The sequence below is a fragment of the Dendrobium catenatum genome, unplaced genomic scaffold (assembly GCF_001605985.2).
Source record: "Dendrobium catenatum unplaced genomic scaffold, ASM160598v2 fragScaff_scaffold_963, whole genome shotgun sequence".
In the NCBI taxonomy this organism is placed as follows: domain Eukaryota; kingdom Viridiplantae; phylum Streptophyta; class Magnoliopsida; order Asparagales; family Orchidaceae; genus Dendrobium; species Dendrobium catenatum.
This window is the reverse complement of record NW_021319425.1, coordinates 865,820-884,888: the sequence shown is the minus strand read 5'-3', so window position 1 is coordinate 884,888 and position 19,069 is coordinate 865,820. Positions and strand designations below refer to the sequence as shown.

The 19,069-nt window shown below is 32.2% G+C and overlaps 2 protein-coding genes across 2 annotated transcripts; both read right to left on the bottom strand.

Annotated features, from left to right (window-relative positions):
• Positions 1-2,039: 2,039 nt before the first annotated feature.
• Positions 2,040-3,028, bottom strand: LOC110100577 (60S acidic ribosomal protein P1-like). Its single transcript, XM_020828144.2, has 4 exons — positions 2,870-3,028; positions 2,663-2,786; positions 2,434-2,525; positions 2,040-2,336 (listed from the first exon to the last, which is right to left on the bottom strand). Exons 1-4 carry the CDS (start codon positions 2,927-2,929, stop codon positions 2,283-2,285), a joined length of 330 nt encoding a protein of 109 aa, XP_020683803.1. The 5' UTR covers positions 2,930-3,028; the 3' UTR covers positions 2,040-2,282.
• A 14,731-nt stretch (positions 3,029-17,759) lies between these two features.
• LOC110100576 (60S acidic ribosomal protein P1-like) lies at positions 17,760-18,818 on the bottom strand. The gene is made up of 4 exons (XM_020828143.2): positions 18,640-18,818; positions 18,433-18,556; positions 18,197-18,291; positions 17,760-18,068 (listed from the first exon to the last, which is right to left on the bottom strand). The coding sequence occupies exons 1-4, from the start codon at positions 18,712-18,714 to the stop codon at positions 18,015-18,017; spliced, it is 348 nt and encodes a 115-aa protein (XP_020683802.1). The 5' UTR covers positions 18,715-18,818; the 3' UTR covers positions 17,760-18,014.
• Between the last annotated feature and the right edge of the window lie 251 nt (positions 18,819-19,069).

The following is a 19,069-nucleotide window of genomic DNA, read 5'->3' as shown; positions in this document are numbered from 1 at the left end:
AAAAGTTATACTTAGATGATAGAAATATCTTCATATTGAATTTGTTGTGATTTCTACCTGAACACCTGACGATGCTTATGGAATGTCAAATTCATGAGACCCTAACTTGATTCATGGTATATTTCACTCTAATGAAAACAAAGGCATAGATTGTAACATCAACATAAAATTTAATTAATGAAATCATGCATATCCAAAGTTTATACAGGTACATGAATCTAACAAGTTATACTTTGATGATGGAAACCTCTTCATATTGAACTAGTTATGATTTCTATATGAAGACTTGTGCAAGATGCCTATGGAATGTTAAATTCGTAAGATCCTAACTAAATTAATGTTATATTTCATCACTCCAATGCTGCTTTGCATATTCAATGAACAAGCCATGAGTTCGGACATGAACATAAAATTTAATTCATAAAATAATGCATGTAACTTCATGGTTATTTTATATATGTATTTCTACATGATTATAATAACATGAAAAGTATCCTACAAAATTTAAATGTAAAATATAGAATATTTATGATGTGATTATTTACTTGAGCTCTTATGTGGAATTATGCAAAGCTGTGTAAGTAAAGACATTTTATTTTATGAAAATAACTCCATACATTATTGTACATAAATATGCATATAATGAACTATATTAATTATCAATATATATGTGCATAATCAAAGAATAGATATTCAAATAATGATTCACAATTGCGTAGATCTAAGTAGCATCCCTGCACAAGGTAAGTTGAAGAACCTGTCTGAATGATTAAATGAGAACATGTGCTCGGTTCTATATGATGCACATGAGAATGAATGAATGAATATGTATGAGCTTGAGAATTGCAAATCATGATGAAGGAATAGATAAAAAAATCTGATGAAGGAATAGATAAAAAAAGCTGACAAACCAACCTATATGCATTAGGATGATGATCCTAGCAAAGAACAAGAAGACCCATTGTGCTACTACGTCTATGATGATAAAATGGCATGAAATGAAAGATATTTATACAACAACAACAACATCAAGCCTTTGTCCCACTACATGGGGTTGGCTACATGAATCCTTTTTCTCAATTGTATCCTATTAAAAGTCAAATTCTCGTTTAAATCAAATAAATAAAGATCATTTCTAATATTTTCTAACTAAGTCTTTTTAGGTCTACCTCTACGTTTCTTAACATAAGTCAAATCTAATATCTCTACTTTCCTAACCGGGTCATCGGAAGGCCGTCATTTTATGTGAACAAACCCTCTGAGGTGACTCTCTCTAATCTTATGTTCCACTAGAGCTACCCCAACCTTTTCATGTATATGCTCATTTCGTATCTTATCTCTAAGGGTAAAGCCACTCATCTACCTGAGCATCCCCATCTCTGCAACACTTAACTTAGTATTATGCTTCTCTTTTAATGGTCAACATTCAGCACTATAAAGCATTGCAGGTCTCACCAGCATCTTATAGATATTGCAGGCAAAAAAACCTTTAAACTCTATGATTGACCTTCATAATTTAAGTTTACCTTCAACTCCCTCTATAGTCTTATCAACAAAAAGAATATCATCAGCAAAAAGCATACACAAAGGTACATCCTCTTGCAAATGTCTAAAATGAAAGATAATTATACCAATGACTATTTTATGAGTTGTGATAATATTCAATATTTATGATACGAATGATGAATAAAATGAAGTGTCACTACATCGTGAATAAATTTATGATTAGGCATAAGATCAGAAAATGATTCATGTACAAGATACAATGAAATGTTTCATGTGAAATTATGATATGATTCTCATGATAAAAGAATATGGAAATCATGCATATCATACCTCTTTTCAAGTAATGAATTCTCTAGTAATGTACTAGGTTTTGTATCATTGGTAGCTTCGGTTTCTATGGCCATTAACCGAACTATGATTACAATTTAGATAAAAGTTCAAAGCATTGTGAAAAGTAGAATGTCAGGATCAAGGTACAAATTAAAAGCAAAAAAAAGGGATTATTTCCCTACAAAAAGACCAACAGAAAAATGTAGAGATGATGAACATAAATCATGACCTCATAATGTAAAAAACAAAGTTACATCAATTCACTTGGAAAATCAACTTCACTTGTGATTTAACCACGCAAAAAAGAAGTTTCTTTAAGGGAAAATCAAGCAGTGTATCTGAGACACAAAATACCAGACAGAATAAAATCCTAAATAAATAAAAGCAGAGAGAATTACACCAATTAAGTGTTTTTACCCAACAAGGCAAACAAGAAAAGTAGATTTCTAGTCAAAAAGACTGAAACCCATATCATCGTCGCTCTCCTCCTTTGGCTCTTCCTGCAAATTAACAACCAAACGCCATAAACAAGGTGGCAACCAAAAGGGAAAGTTATTTTAGCATGCAATATCTACAAGAAAATAACACAACAACAACCTTTTTCTCCTCAGCCGCAGGGGTTTCTACTGCAGCACCACCGCCGCCACCAGCTGCTGGAGTCGCTACAGCCACAGCAGCTCCACCTCCACCTGAAACCACTCAAATATAAAATTTAACGTTTATGATGCTTTCTTTTGCAAAACAAATTGAAGTAACATAGAACATATAGAGAATAGTCAGAGAATATCCAAGGAACAGATGGCTTCACAATGAAGAAAAAAAAAACCTGATCCGACGCTAAGGATGAGATCCTCAACGCTCCTCTTTTCAAGAAGCTTCGCGAAAAGGGTTGCCCAGTAAGATTCGACTGAGATTTTCGCAGCCTTCACCAGCGTAGAGATCTTCTCCGCCTGCTCACTCAAAATGAAATAGAAACCCTTCAAATTAATGTTCAAGAATGTAATTCCAAAATCTATCAATATGCTGGTAGTACCGTGATCGGTATCCCATCGTCATAAAGTATGAGAGAAGCGAGGCTGCAAGCGATCGACATCTTTACAAGGGCGATTGGCTGTCGATGAAGAAAGTAGAAACCCTAATTCTAATTAGAACCGACGGCTGCATTTTACCTCGGTGGACCCTTTTATAACACAATACAAAATCTAGGGTATTTGTGAAAATTTTTTTAGCAAATAGTTTTTTTAAGATTAAGAAAAAAACTATTCTATTTATTTAACTTAATTATATTATAAATTATTAAATTATTTAAAATTAACTGAATTAATTTAGTTAAATAAAATATTTATTTTATTTACTTTAATTTTAATTAAATAATTTTAAAATTTGTTATGATTGTTTTTTTTATTTAGAATATTTTAACATAACTTTTTTATTATTAATAAAATAATTTAAATCATTGTAGTAAAAGCTCGATAGTTATTTTAGTTTTTTGAGGCTTTATGACACAGTCTTATATAAATAAAGAAAAGACAATATATCCTAAAATAATTTGTATTATGTTACACATAAAAAATATTAAATTTATTTTGATATAGTATCATGTAAATTTTACATATATAAAATTAATTTTAAAATAAATATTATAATTTTTAAACTCATCATAATACAAATTATTCAAGTATTTCATGGTGATAAGTCTTGAATAGATAAAAATCCAAACATTAAATATTAAAAAAATTGTCGTAATCTATTATTATGATAGAAAAAAAAAAATTATTTTTAAAAATTAAATTAAACATTAAGAAAATAGATTTATTAGTATTTAAGTATAATTCATTAAACAATATTTGAGAAAGCAAATGATTAAAATGGTCCTATAATACCTATTCTTTTTAATCTCATATTTTTTTAACCTACTCATTTTAGTCTATTAACTTATTAAAAATGAAACATTTTAGTTATACCTACAATTTTGTTATTTTTTAAAGGAAATTTGATAAATACAAGCTTTTAATGGGGCATTTTAAACTTTTTTGCGGTTAAACTAGTTGCTTAATACAAGCTCAAATTAATGAGATTGATCCTAAAAAGTTTAAAATTTTCTCGTGAAAAGCTTCCATTCACCAATTCCGATCAAAATAAATAATAAAGTTGGCATCATGATCAAATTGGTTCAACTTTAGTTAGTTGATGGACTAAATTGAACTATTTAGAAACAAACAATTATGACTGATTTATATAATCTAATATATTTATCATTGTTATGTATTAGAATATTCATGACACATGAGAGAATTTATATTCTAACATTGCAAGAAAATTCTACACATAAGAATAAATAGTTTGCAACACATAAGAGATATGGGATATTTTATATGAAAACCCTAAAAAATGGAAAACCCATTAGGCCTTTGTTGGAATAATTTCACTTATGTAAATTAAAAATCATAATGACTTTCCTTTCTTTGTTGTCGGAGGAGCCATGATTTAATGTTCGGATTATAGGAGTTGTCTCCTTAATAGGCAGTTGAGAATGCTGATAGGTTGACAGTTAAATGATGGATGGCAGTGGACATTGGTGTTAGTAAATAGAAGTGAGTTCTACACTAAGTTGTGATTAGAACACTTTTTTGACTAGTTTAACCAATTGAATCAAATTGTCCTAATTTAATACAAATTGGCCTTAGGGTCAAATTAGTTCCCTCTTAAGCCAAAATTTAACCTAATTAACTTTAATTTTATCAACTAATCAGGCTAAGCCTTATTTTCCTAGCCTAATTTGTGGGATGATGGACTAAATTCACTATCTCTTCAAATCTTCTAACTATTTGTTAGTTTATACCTATGGAAGGGAGAGAGAATCCTATAAGATAGATAGCTAAAACCCTACCATGATCCCCAAATTGAATCAAATTGCAATCTAAGCTTTCAAATAATATATATAAGGACCTTAATAGGAACCTCCAGCTTGCTAATGCTTAAAAGTATATGTATATATATATATATATATATAAACCTAGAAGAAGTTCTTAGACTTAGGAAATCCCAATGTTGGGGACCATGTTTAATGCACATAAGAAAATCATGAGTTCATGTGTTGGTAGCTTTTAAGAATTAATACCCCAAAACCCCATTTGAATTGTTGCATTTGAGTCTCAGTTTTATAATAATTTTGAATTGTATATGAAGCACTATAGTGCTAGGTATTAGTTTTGCTAGCCACTAATGGTGTTTTTATTAAGTATCCTTGTCACTATCTCTCTCACTCATCCACTCTTATTTCCTTGCCCTGGAAGAGATCGAAGTAGGAGAAGAAGGAAGGGAGAGAAGAGGAGAGAGAAAGTATGTAAGGGCCTTTTTTAGTCTAATGTTCCTTTTATGAAAATTATTCTAAGCACTATTAGTGACTACCCTCTTACTTATATTCTCAATGGTTTTAATTTTTATAAATTTATCTCTCCAAAGTCAGTCAAAAATACATTATCTCCTAAGTTTGTAAGCTTTTATCACCTAATTTTTAATATATTATAGATTTGATCATTCTGAATAATATGATATGATCTTATTGTATTTTTATCTATTAAAAATGTGTATATGAACTTCTTTGTAAAATTTTAGGAAAATATATATTGAAAATGGGCTGAATGTGGTATATTATGATTTAATATGATAATATTACAATATAATATTTACTAATATGATTGCTATGATGATATGTACTGGAATGTGATATTGATTAATATTAGATATATGATATGACAACCTAATGTGATAACATCAATATTCACTGATTCACTTATAAGAGTCATAAGAAATTGGAGGCTAATTATGATATAAGGAGTCGGGGCGACTGATCATGTGATTCAAGGGGAGTTGTAAGAAGTACATTGATTGAGAGTCATAAGTGCATGAGTAAGATATCTTTTTTTAAATACTTGATAGAATATTGATTACTAGTACTAAATATTGATTACTGATTATTGATACTGATTATTATTATTGTTTATTATTACTTACTATGAATACTGACACTACTGTATAATTGTATAACATATAAGCTAACGAGAATGATTGAATGATAATTGATAGTAGTGATAGGTACATATAGCATCTATTGATTTGTATATTTTCTCATACGATTTACAATATACTTTTTTTTTGTCTTATATTAATTTCAATTATTTGCTAGGCTTTTATACTCATTATGTCACGCTATTACATATATTATTTTTGTGACGCCCCAGAATCTAATTTGAAAAAAATTATTATTTTTTTTATCTTTTAAAATCAACATTAAAGCTATATTCTTTTTTTATCAATAAAATATCAGCTGAAATAAAACTAATAATCAAAACATCAAAATACATTTACTTTCTTAAGTAAAAGATATAAAGAAATAAACTAATAGTAAATAAGAATAATTTTGATCTAATCAATCTAACAGTGTTAATCCTCTGCCCTGATCTAAAATATCTAAAATTACATATAATGAACTAAAAAGTCCAACAAGCCAACAAATCCTACAATTAACTCAAAGAACTATAAATAAATAGTATGCATGTCATCAATCAATTCATAATATTAGTAATCATATGATCATTAATTGATATAAAATGGTAAGATGCACTTATAGTATCAATATGAAATGTAAACAATAAAATATTATAGTATGAAAGTTAGTATAACAGTACAGTGGGAAAACTAATAAACCAGTATGAGATCAAATCGATAAAATAGTTATCATATTTGTATTATCAATCAATAAAAAATTATATAAAAAGATAAGATCAAAATATCGATAAAAATGATCGAAATCATATCAATATAGTAAAATCTTATAATGATGTACATATAATGTTCAATTATTCTATATTGATATCTTAATCATGTGCTCAGTATATCACATGTTCAATATCAATATAATGAATCAATATCATTAATCAGTATAGTGAATCAATAGTTGTATTGAATAATATCGATGTCTATATCAGTAGCAATATCAATATAATGTTAGTAAAATTGGTGATATAACTTTAAATCAATGCAATAATAGTAAATTAATAAATAATAACATTAAAGTAGTAAAATCATATAGTAACAATAATAATGAGTCAATAATATGCATTTAAGTAGTCACACTAAATAAAAAAAAGTATTGGTTTAAGTAGTTTTTTTCAATAAGCAGTAATCCGTATCAATATCTCATTGACTCAGTAGATAGAGTAGTCAGTCTTTGCCCATCGACACACTAATTATCTTCTTATAACTCCTAGTCAATATCACATGAATAAGTAGAGGATAACACTAAACTATAGTATTTAAAGAAAAATTTGATGGCCCACTTTCCTGTACATATCAGTTAATCTCCAACCAACGTCAGTAAATCAACTTTTACTTATCCTCACACATATAATTATATTTGTAATATAACAATAATAGTAATGAACCACTACTTAAACATATACCCACATTTATTTTTAATGCCTATATTAATAATATAATTACAATTAAAATATTAGTTATTCAATTAGTAGAAATAATATAAAATATAATAACTTTCATTTTACCCGATGAAATTTAATAAATATTATAGTTAGAATGTCCAACATAATCAATATGATAAAACACAAAAAGTTGTGCGTAAAAGTTCAATAAATCTAAGAAAAAAAATAAAATCAATTATGAGAGAATCAAATAGTTAAAATAAAAATTTTGAAAACAAAGATTGGATTGGAATCAGCTACAGTGATCTGAGCAATTTTTACAAAAGCGGCAAAGCGATCTGACCACTAAAAATCGATTTTATCCCTTTCACTCTAACGCGCTGCAATTCAAAAAGAAATTCAATTTTTTTTCCCAATTTTTTAAAAAATTCAAATTGTTACAATTTTGGACCTAGAGACAAAATATAAATATCGACTACTATAGTTATGTGGATTATATTTTTCACAGTTGTATATTTCTTTAATGCAATTAATCAGCTCTAGATGTCAAATTTATCTAGTTATAAATGACTATTGATTGTTATTGATGACCTGACAAGGATAATAAAGAGAAAAAGAAAATAAATTATTTTACTTCAGATCCTATGACGTGACAAAAACTATCTCATACAAGACCTTAGTTTGTTAGGTTTAATACATTTATATTTTTACAAATACATAGATGCTTGAAACCTCAAATAGTTTCTTCAAAGTGATTTACATGATTTATTTGTTGTTATGTAATGGTGTAATAACTTTGTTTTATCTTGTGATATATGGTTTTATGTTTTTGTTATCTTAATAATTTATTTTATAGGATACCATGCATAGCTGTAGAATGAATTTTATTTTTTTATTATCATCTTATTAGATTATTATTTTACTATATTCCTTGTATGTATATGCTCTCTCATGATGAGTAGGGCACAGTATTTGTTCTTACAAAAAATTCATGGGATTAAAAGCAACCTGAAGTTTTAAAACAAAGAAAAAAAAAAAGATGAATTGAATGGTTGCTCAAATCCCTTTTTCTAGAAATAAAGAAGCATGCTACAACTATGTCTAAACAAAATAATTTGCACATTGTGGAATGCCATAAGCTAAATATGATAATCAAGCATAGGTTTATCAGTGCAAAAATAGATGTGTTTAGCCTAATATCAGGGTTTGAATATTGATTCCTATATTATTTTAGCTCTACAAAGTTTATGTAGTCATAAGGAATCATAATAAACATGGGCGGATCCACCTTAAGGCTATGTGGGGCAATTGTTCCCCTGGAACAAAAAAAAATCTTTATTGTATGATTCGTTAAGTAATTTGTCTCCCTCAATGTATTTTTTTAGTCTTTATTATAAGAGTTTTTAGGAAATTCCCCCCACCCCCCAGTAGTTTTAAAATATTGCGGTCTTTAGGCAATTGCCCCAACATAATAATTGAACACAATGTATAGAGATGTTATTGTTAGGGAACGATGAACCAAATACAAAAAGAAATAGTGAAGAGAATTCAGGTATAACCCCGCTAGGGGCACTGCCCCCTTGGACCCCCGACATATCTACAAAGCATGCAACGATGAATAAATAAGGGTTGAGAGGCAGCGCCCTCACAAATTTTGGTTGTAAGGATATTAAAAAAAACCATATACATGTTGTCTGATACTGATGTCGTTAGTTACTCATCGACTAACACAAATACCCACGACAATTACTATCTTACAACATTCTCCACCATACTTGTAGAAGGCTAAACTAGCCCTTTAGACCTTAGCTTGTCTTCTAAGAAGATTTATAGTCTAGGATTTAAATTATGATATTGGATGTTCTCACAAGACATTTGCAAGATGTTGCACCTTGGTATATGTTTTATTTAATTTCTAATAAGCCTAACACAATGGAGAAAAAAAAGGATTCGTGTAGCCGATCCCAAATAGTGGGATAAAGGCACGTTGTTGTTGTGTACTAAATATCAAAAAATTAAAATTTTTTTATTATTATGTTTTTTGAGATTAAACGGCTGAATATATCACAATGACAAACTTATATAAGTTTATAGTACTTCAGACCCATTCGATCAAAGAGAAATCAACAAACCTTACATAACCCAACATATAAGACATTTTCAACCTTTTCATGTCTCATGAGTAAGCAATAATGCTTGCCTTTTCATCTGCACAGTAGGTATTTGCCTCGCAAAGGCTTGGAAAAAAATTAGAGGCAATCATGCCCAATTTAATTTTCATTAGCTAATGAAAATATTACATCAGAAAAATAAGAAAAAAATACAATTCCTTTAAAAAGATCTTAAACAAAAAGCTTTTAAAAAAAAACATCAATGACCGAGAATAGAAAAACTAAGAACCCAAAATATAAGGCACTCAAAAAGGCCAATATCCATCACAAGCATCAGATAATATCCATAAGCCAGCCAAATTCCATGAATAGCTAAAAGCTACCATCAAAATCACCATTGGTAGCCAAGCCAACCATCCAAGAGATGAGAACTATAATAGAAGCACCATGCCCTTGATTGCTAGGAACGACCATCCAAATCTGAAAGCAGATTGCCGGGTCGACCTTACAAGCAACAATCGAATGAGACCAATTCATTAGTCCCTTCTCCCCAGCACAATTAATAAAAATAACACAAACTCTTAAAAAGCTAGAGCTACAAAGACCCTTGCTTACTAGTGGAAATAAATAGATCAATAAATCATGAAATACAACAAGGAATTACAGACTGAACAATTTAACTCTAGCAACTAACCACTGAACAATTGGTAAAACCTCACTCTGTATGCTTCATTAGTTAAAAAGGAAAAGAAACACTCGTCAATAATGACAACTGGCTCTCCCTTCTTACTGGAAAATCAGAGTCCAATGAATCAAAAGGCCAGCAGACGACTGAACATTTCTGAAATGTTCTTAATGGGAGATCAAGAAACACTATATTGCCAATGCCTCGAGATCCGAATACATTGATGGAAGGCTTACCTAAGGCAAGAGATTATTGGATGGATATGATCCTCTTAATCGATAATGGCTATCCATAATAAGATAGGTCAGGTTAACGTTGCATGTGTGATGGATTCTGATAGAATCCGGATCTCAATTGAGAGACAATCATTCCTTCTTCTGTACAAAAACATGACAAAACTTCCCTTATGCACAGGAAGAAATAAGCATCTAGATTTGCCATCCCCTAACATCATTGACAACAAGGTAGGGTAGAAATGCCAAAGACTGTACTTATTACTCTTTGTGAATGAAAATCTTTGATTCCTCTTTGTCCGTAAGGCGTGACAGAAGGACAAGTTGTCAACAACCTAAATCACTCTTGATGAGTTCTACCCCTCTCATCGCCAATGATCTTTATGCAATGTCAGTTTGATTTCCCTCAACCTGGTACAGCTCCATTGGCATTATCTAAACTTCAATTGTTACTCGCTTTCCTCTCCGTCAACAATGACAATTATCTTAAGACAGACCACCATCTCCCCCATGACAAAGGGAGACATTGTCACTAAAGGCTACAACATTATCACTCAACTTTAAGCTTGTTATAACTTAAAGAAAGCAAAACAAGTTACTCGAGCGGTGAAGAATCGGGTTCATCAACTTGAAAGGGGTAAACCAACCCAGTTTAAGTCACAAACCTAGGCTTCGTTTGGGACAGTTTTTTTTCTGCTTCCTAAAGCAGCTGTCTAGTATAAAAATTAAAATTTTTGTACTAAAAAGCTGCTTTAAGAAGCAGTAAGAAAGCCGTCCAAAACGAAGCCCTAGTCAAAAGGATTCAATCTGTCTAAATCCGAATTTAATCCAACCCAAACTGGTTCATCTTAATCAACTGAAAACTGCTCAACTCAAAAAAGGGGGGAAAAAGAAAAAAAAAATAATTGCAACTCCTAAAATGTAAGGAATAAAAAGATGAATACTTGAGTATAGAATAGTAGAAGTTAAATTTAAAGCACAAATAAAAAGGACGGTTTAAGACCTATAGACTACAATAGTTCACTTGGCAAAAGCATTACAAATTTCAAAATAGCATTAACATAAAGGGAGTCCATTATGACTAATAGACTAAACAAATCAAACAATTCAGTACAAATTAAATTCAATTAAGATCCACTCCACTAGACCTCCAAATGGTCTTCCTTCTCAGGATTTTGCCGACAAGTCACTTGGAGTTAAAAATTCAATTACTGTGAGATAAACCTAGTGAAAACTCTTAACAGATTAGAATAGAACTCAATAAATAGCTCAGTATGATCATAAGCATCCAAGGCTCGCATTGTTATAGTAACACTACTCATATATGATGAACAAAATTATTATAAAGTTGATAATAACATGCATGTATGATCCAATACACATCCATTGTTCCATTCATGTTTCTGCTGTCATACACTATATTACGATGTGGTGCTTCTCATTTGATACGTTGAAGTCGAGTTCAATGATCCAATGACCTAACTATTAGAAAAATGTCACCCTCATAGTGTTGATAACTATCATCTAATAAAGTTGTATTAACTCGAGCTCATCAACCCAATTTAAACTCATCATAATATGTATGTTTGAGCACACCAATGTTAGCACTATTTATTTTATCATTCAGTCATATATTTATGTTATGGTATATTAAGGTGCTATAATCAAGTATATAAAATGATCATTACAAAGAAGGATAACTATGAAGTCACAATTATAATATAAGGAATGACCCTATATTAATGGATTAACTTATGCAGCTTAGGCCCTAAGGTTGACAATCTCAAAGCTCACAAAGAATCAAGGAAGATAACTTAGGCCTCTCCTTTGCTTCATACTCGATCATATCCAATCGTCATTCCGCACAGATGAAAGAAAACCAATACTCTCCTCTTTCTCCTCTTTCTTGAGGGTAAGCAAAATAATAAATTCTCAACATTAAGGTGTCTTATCTACTATAGATGGGTTGCTTATCAATGGCTAAAATTAAGACAATTGGTTTACCTCAATTGGTGATAAAATCAATCCACAAAATTACAATTCTTGGAATTAGTCAGAATACTCCCCTTAATATGAATAAAAATGTTGATTTTCAAGGAATGTTACATTCATAACACTAAAATTTTTGGGTAAAAGAAGGTTAACATATTTTTTCCTTTGATCGGCAGTAGTAGCTCTCAAAAATAGCCTTACCAAGTTTTCTTCTTTGATATGATGGGATGTGAACAAAAAGCACAATCAAAGACCTTGAGTATAAATGAAATGCATTTCATTCCTGCGACAAGCTTAGAAAGAATCTGGCAAGTCATTTTAATTAAAAAATTTCTTAAAAACATGTGATTAGTTAGATAACCAATGATAAGAATAGCTTGACTACATGAATGGTTTGGGACATTGCTTGTGAACATTATTAATCGAGCAACTTGTAAGAGGTGCATATTGTTCCTTCATACTAACCTATTTTGTTGAGTGTATAATGCAGGAACTTTGATGAACAATAACTTTTTTCAAAAAGATAGGTTTCAAGGACAACATTAAATATTATCTGCCATAGTCAATTCAAAAGACTTGGATTTAGATTTCGAATTAAGTTTGGGTAATATAATGAAAATTTTGGACATAAAATCAATTTGATCTTTGTTTTCTATTAATAGTATCAAAGTAATTCCAGTATGGTCAATAACAAAGGATACAAACCACTTATAGCCCTAGAGATATTGTCAACCCAAGATTGACTCCAAATTTTACTATGTATAACGACGAAGTTTTTATGAAGCTTTATACTAATGACTATGGTAACAGTTCCGAGTGCTTTTTAGAAAGTTGATAAATTTTATATTGAAGATCACTTTGCATTTTTTATAAGTGAAAAGAGAAGGAAATATTTGTTTAAAATACATGACACTCAGATGTCCAACATAAAAGTGTCATAATATGATTGTAATTGCATTATTTGGATTAGAGGGATTAAAAAATATGCAATGAGAATTTTTCAATTATTATTTAAGGAAATTAAGGAGAAAGAGACCATCAATTTCCTTAATAGTGTCAATCATTCACCCTGAATATGCATCCTAAAACTCATAATAAATTAAAAAAAAAAATGTAACATAATTCATATATCTAGTAATTTTATGATAAGAAACACTTGAAGTTTTAAAATAATTCCTATCAATTTCGAAAAAACAGCGAGGAAAACTCTTTCGAACTCAACGAAAAAAAAGTAGTTTTTATTGCAATAATCAAAGATATGGACGACAAATACCAATATACAATTGATCATCTATTTGAGAGGAGTATCTTTCTCCCCCAAATCTCTAGACGCCGCTAGAGCCCAAAGAAACTAAGAGATATCAAATTTCAGCCAAATTCAAGATGCCCTAACCCTAGAAAAATAAATTATTTAATGCATACAATCCAAAAGAAAATCTCTAAACGATCCCTACATTCAAATTTCCCTCCTCCCTCAAAAATCCTTCCAAAATAGTGTGGTTTGGCCTAGGCGTGCGATCAATGCGTACCGGAGGCGGTCATTCTCTGCATGTTTCGCACGGGCCGGTCCCGTAGAATCGGCTGGACTATTCAAACAACACTCCTCTTCCAAAGATCCACCGTGTCCGCAAGATAAAAAGACAACACCTACCTCCATTCCCTTGTCATCACAAAACAATAAGAACATGAAGAGTTCGATACTTATACATGTGACCCGGAGTATACTTCTTATCACATCTAAAATAGAGCACCTTCGCCCTCTTCTCATGTAATTCCGTTTCTATGAGCTTCTTGATGTTGTCCCTAGGTTTTTCTCATGTAATCTTTTCATTTGAAGCCCCTCTAAGAATATCTGGTGTTGGCTCCTTGGATGCCAATAAGGTGGTGGTCATCTTGTACAAGCCTCCTGAGCTACTACCTTCCACCCCTCTCTTTAGCACTGTCTCAGGAAGGTGGTCCAATCGGCTAGCAAGGTACTCGAATCTCTCCCGGTACTCCATCACTGAACCATCTTATGTCAAGGCAAAAAACTGCTCGTAGAAGTCTCCTCCCTTGCCAGTTCAAAACAATCCTTGAACTCCCTCCAACTCCATATGGGTCGTCGCATGTCCCACCGCTGGTACCAAGCCAAAGCTTTCCCTTCCAAACAAATGCCAGCTGTCATCAGTCTTTCCTCCTCTATCAACCTGTTAATGATAAAGTACATTTCCACCCTGTAAATACACCTATGTTCATCCTCGCCCTAAAAAATATGCATCTTCAGTTTCCTCACTCACATATCTCCTAAATGAACTCTATTTCCTCCAAAATTTCCTAATCCCTAAGGCGGTGGTTCCCCTCAATTGTGCCAATCATCTCTCCTCTGCTCGCACCCAAACCTTTCTGATGCAGACATCCAACGATGAACGATATTCAAAGGAAAAGTCGAAGATCGACGGCCGAGATCACTCCACTTTATTTTAGTCTATTAATTGTATTTTGATTTAATTTTGCAATTTTCCTTTTTTACCCTTTTTATTTAAAAGTCTTGTCTTATATAAGCCCAAGGGACAAACTTGTCTTTTAGTTTCTTTTGAGGCCTATGTATAGAGGCCCCCTTCTCTTGTAATTATGGACTATTTAGGGATTTTGTAAATTTCCTTTGGCTTTAATTAGTCTATGGGGGCTAGGGTTTGGGGGCATCTTGAGATTTGCTATAATTTTGAGATCTCCTCTTCGTTTTGGGCTCTAGGCTCTGCTAGAGAGTTTTGGAGAGTTGTTCTTTCTCTAAAATTGAAGAACATTGTATCGTTTGTTGTTCTCATTCATCTACTAGTGGAATACAAGCTATTTCCATTTTTTTTTCTTCAAAAATTTCTCTGTTTTCATGTGTTGGCTGTTGTCCACTACTTTCTTGTTGTTTTGCCCATCAATTTTGATTAGGCTTGCTTGTGAACTCAAGTATTACCCTAGGGTTACTTGCGAACTCAAGTATTTCCTATCAAATTGGTATCATAGCGTGATTTTGGGACCAACGGCGGCAGAATTTTTGAAATTTCAGCAAGGATTTTTTTTATCCGCAAGAAGTTCTTCTCGTAGATCTTGGGAAAGTAAATGGCCGGAAGGAAAGTTGATGAAGTCTTGGAGGGGGAAATAGGTCAACTGAAGACATATTTTGAAGAGAAAACTTCAAATTTTCAGAGTCAATTTACATCCATTCATAAAAAGATGGATGGAATGTTTGCCGCTTTGGAGGACATGATGAAGAAGATGCTTGAGGAAGATGATGGGATGCCTCCCCTAGAACCTCTTTCTAGGGAAGAGATGAGTATGGGATATGATCGAAGGGGTGCTGATTTTGTCGGGAGAAGGGAAGAATTTCATCGTCAAGGTGCATATTTTGAAGGGAGAAGAGGGGAATACGATGAAGGGTTTGGGTATGATCGTTGGAGGGAAGATCAAGACAATTGGGGAGCACCTATTTTTTGAGGAATGGGAGGTTATGGCGGATTCAGGGGAAACGGGGGAGACCCAAGGGCGAGGAAGCTAAAGATGCTCGTCTTTGAGGGTGAAGACATCCATGGTTGGATCTACAAGGTGGAACGATACTTTGCCGTTAACAGGCTGACGGAGGAGGAGAGCTGATTGCGGCAGGATTGTGTTTGGAAGGGAATGCACTTGCATGGTACCAATGACGTGAAAGGAGGGAGTTTAAAGAATGCTTACTAGAATGTTTCCGAGCCGATAGGGGAGGAGACTTCTATGAGCAATTCTTTGCATCGACTCAGGAGGGAATCGTAGCTAATTATCGCGGTTGGTTCAATTACTTGACCAGTAGATTAGATCATATCTCAGAGACAGCTTAGAGTCCTTATCTTCTAAATATTTTATCAATTGTTTTAACTATTTACTTACTAGAAAACCGACGTATTAGTATTTGATTCAACTTAAGTTATTGAGAATAAAAAAATTATTTAGAATAAAAGTTAAAAGTTTTTTCATATTTTAAGAGCTTGATAGTATTTTTATCTTAAAAAAGACAAATGAGAATTAATTTTATAAATAGGGAGGAAGTGATTGGATGATTTATTGGCTCAATTTGGATAAAAGACATTATTATATCCTTATATTCTAAATATAGATTAAAATTTACTCATTTAGAAGGATAAAGCTATTTACCCTCACTTCTTTCATCATTCATTATAAATCTTGAAAGAATAGAGTTCAAAATAGATAAGAGATAAAAAATTGCTAAATTTTGTGATGAATGTTGAAAGAATTATTATTTTTGCAAGCATGCATATATGTATGTCAAAAAGAGAATTATACCCTAATTCGTAGAAGCACGGACGGCTCTTATACATCGGTGGACCCTTTATATATGTATTTTTATTTACTTTTTTACTTTATTTTATTGAAAATTAACTCAATTAACGATATAATACATCTTGATTCACACATATCACATACAAATAATTCAATATTTGATTTTTGACTCCTCTAGCTCATTAATGTCTAGTAAAAAAATTGATGTAAGCAAGCTATACCCCCTTATGCAGCCACATGATGCTTCAATTCATTGCCTTGTTTGCTTGTTTCCTTTGGCTATGTGGGCATTTATTTATGGGCTGTCATCACCTTGTTGGGCTTGGCCCATTTTTCTCTAAAATGCCTTGGCTTTTGAGTTCGGATATAGTTACTAATGGCTTTTAGAATTCTGCTGAATTTCAATGTTGTATTCGGATCAGTTATGCTGAAACTTTCTGGTTGTTTGGTTCGTACGCTGTCCATTCCCCTTCCCATGCTATTTTCCATGTTGAATGGCTTCTATTGGCTGCTAATGGGCGGCACATTTATGAGCTGTTTGCTTTATGGCTCCTTTGGAATTGCCGTGAGTTTCCTTCAGAATTAATGCGGGCTGTTGGAACCGACAAAGTAAGCAAGTTTAGGGTGTCATTTTGTTGGTGTCAAAGTTTGTAAACGTCCAAATTGTAAGTGTCATTTGAGTCAAAAGTTTGTAAGTCGTTTTATTATATAAAGTTGTGTTTTATAGTATTTGTGTTCTTTTAAGTATTTTATGTCTTTCTATCATCCTAGAAAGACGCTTGCTTTTTGTGATAAAAAATTTGGGTCTCTCCCCCAAATTTTTGATTGCATCAGATGATGATCCTAGCAAAGAAGAACAAGACCCATTGTGCTACTACATCTATGATGATAAAATGGCATGAAATGAAAGATAATTATACCAATGACTATTTTATGAGTAGTGATAATGTTCAATATTTATGATAGGAATGAAGTGTCACTACATCTGTAGTGAATTCCCTAGTAACCTACTAGGTTTTGTATCAATGGTAGCATCGCTTTCTAGGGCCATTAACCGACACTATGATAACAATTTAGATAAAAGTTCAATGCATTGTGGAAAGTAGAATTTCAGGATCAGGGTTCAAATAAAAAGCAAAAAAAAAAAGGATTATTTCCCTACAAAAAAAACAACCATCATAAATCATGACCTCATAATGTGAAAACAAAATTACATCAATTCACTTGGAAAATAAACTTCACTTGAGATTTAACCATGCAAAAAAAAACAGTTTTTTGCATGGAAAATCAAGCTGTGCATCTGAGACACAAAATACCATACACAACCAAATCCTAAATAAATAAAAGCATAGAGAATTACACCAACCAAGTGTTTTTACCCAACAAGGCAAACAAGAAAAGTGGATTTCTAGTCAAAAAGACTGAAACCCATATCATCGTCACTCTCCTCCTTTGGCTCTTCCTGCAAATTAACAGAAAAACGCCATAAACAAGTTAGCAACAATAAGGGAAAATTATTTTAGCATAAGTTAGCAACAATAAGGGTTATTTTAGCATGCAATATCTACAAGAAAATAACACGACAAAAACCTTTTTCTCCTCAGCAGCAGGGGCTGCCTCTGGTGCAGCACCACCGCCGCCACCAGCTGCAGGAGTCGCTACAGCCACAGCAGCGCCACCTCCGCCTGAAACCACTCAAATAGAAAACTAAAAGTTTATTATGCGTTCTTTCGCAAAGCAAATTAAAGGAACATAGAACATATAGAGAATAGTCAGAGAATATAAAAGGAACAAAGGGATTCATAATGGAAAAAAAAAAAATAAACCTGATCCGACGCTAAGGATGATATCCTCAACGCTCTTCTTTTCAAGAAGCTTCGCGAAAAGGGTTGCCCAGTAAGATTCAACTGAGATTTTCGCAGCCTTCACCAGCGTAGATATCTTCTCCGCCTGCTCACTCAAAATGAAACAGAAACCCTTCAAATTAATGTTCAAGAATGTAATTCCAAAATTTATCAATATGCTTGTCGTACCGTAATCGGAATCCCATCATCGTAAAGTAAGAGAGCGGCGAGGCTGCAAGCCTGCTCACCGATGCCGATGGACATCTTTACAAGGGCGATTCGCAAGAAACCCTAATTCGCTTCGCTGAAGAACCGAAGAACCGACGGCTGAATTCTACATGGGTGGACCTTTATAACACGCCAAACATCTAGGGTATTTTGTGGGAAATTATTCGGCCGGACACCGGACCTAAAAAATAGGTTTGGATATTAAATTAAAATTTGTAATGTAAACTTTATTTTGATTGTATTTTTTGACTACATTTTAACTGTATTTTAATTATGTTTTGACTGTATTTTAATTGTACTGTGATTGTATTTTGATTGTGATTTATGACTGCGCTTTGACAAGCACTTTATATGTACTTTTGGAAAAATTATTCTGTCAGGTTACCTGACG

What these genes read in the sequence shown, in the direction of transcription:
- LOC110100577 (XM_020828144.2), bottom strand. Translation starts at nt 2,929, where the DNA reads ATGTCGATCGCTTGCAGCCTCGCTTCTCTCATACTTTATGACGATGGG. An exon ending in ACGATGGGATACCGATCACG is followed by an intron (nt 2,787 to 2,869) that starts GTACTACCAGCA and finishes TTGAGTGAGCAG; the next exon opens with GCGGAGAAGATCTCTACGCT. An exon ending in CATCCTTAGCGTCGGATCAG is followed by an intron (nt 2,526 to 2,662) that starts GTTTTTTTTTTC and finishes GAGTGGTTTCAG; the next exon opens with GTGGAGGTGGAGCTGCTGTG.
- LOC110100576 (XM_020828143.2), bottom strand. Translation starts at nt 18,714, where the DNA reads ATGTCCATCGGCATCGGTGAGCAGGCTTGCAGCCTCGCCGCTCTCTTA. An exon ending in ATGATGGGATTCCGATTACG is followed by an intron (nt 18,557 to 18,639) that starts GTACGACAAGCA and finishes TTGAGTGAGCAG; the next exon opens with GCGGAGAAGATATCTACGCT. An exon ending in CATCCTTAGCGTCGGATCAG is followed by an intron (nt 18,292 to 18,432) that starts GTTTATTTTTTT and finishes GAGTGGTTTCAG; the next exon opens with GCGGAGGTGGCGCTGCTGTG.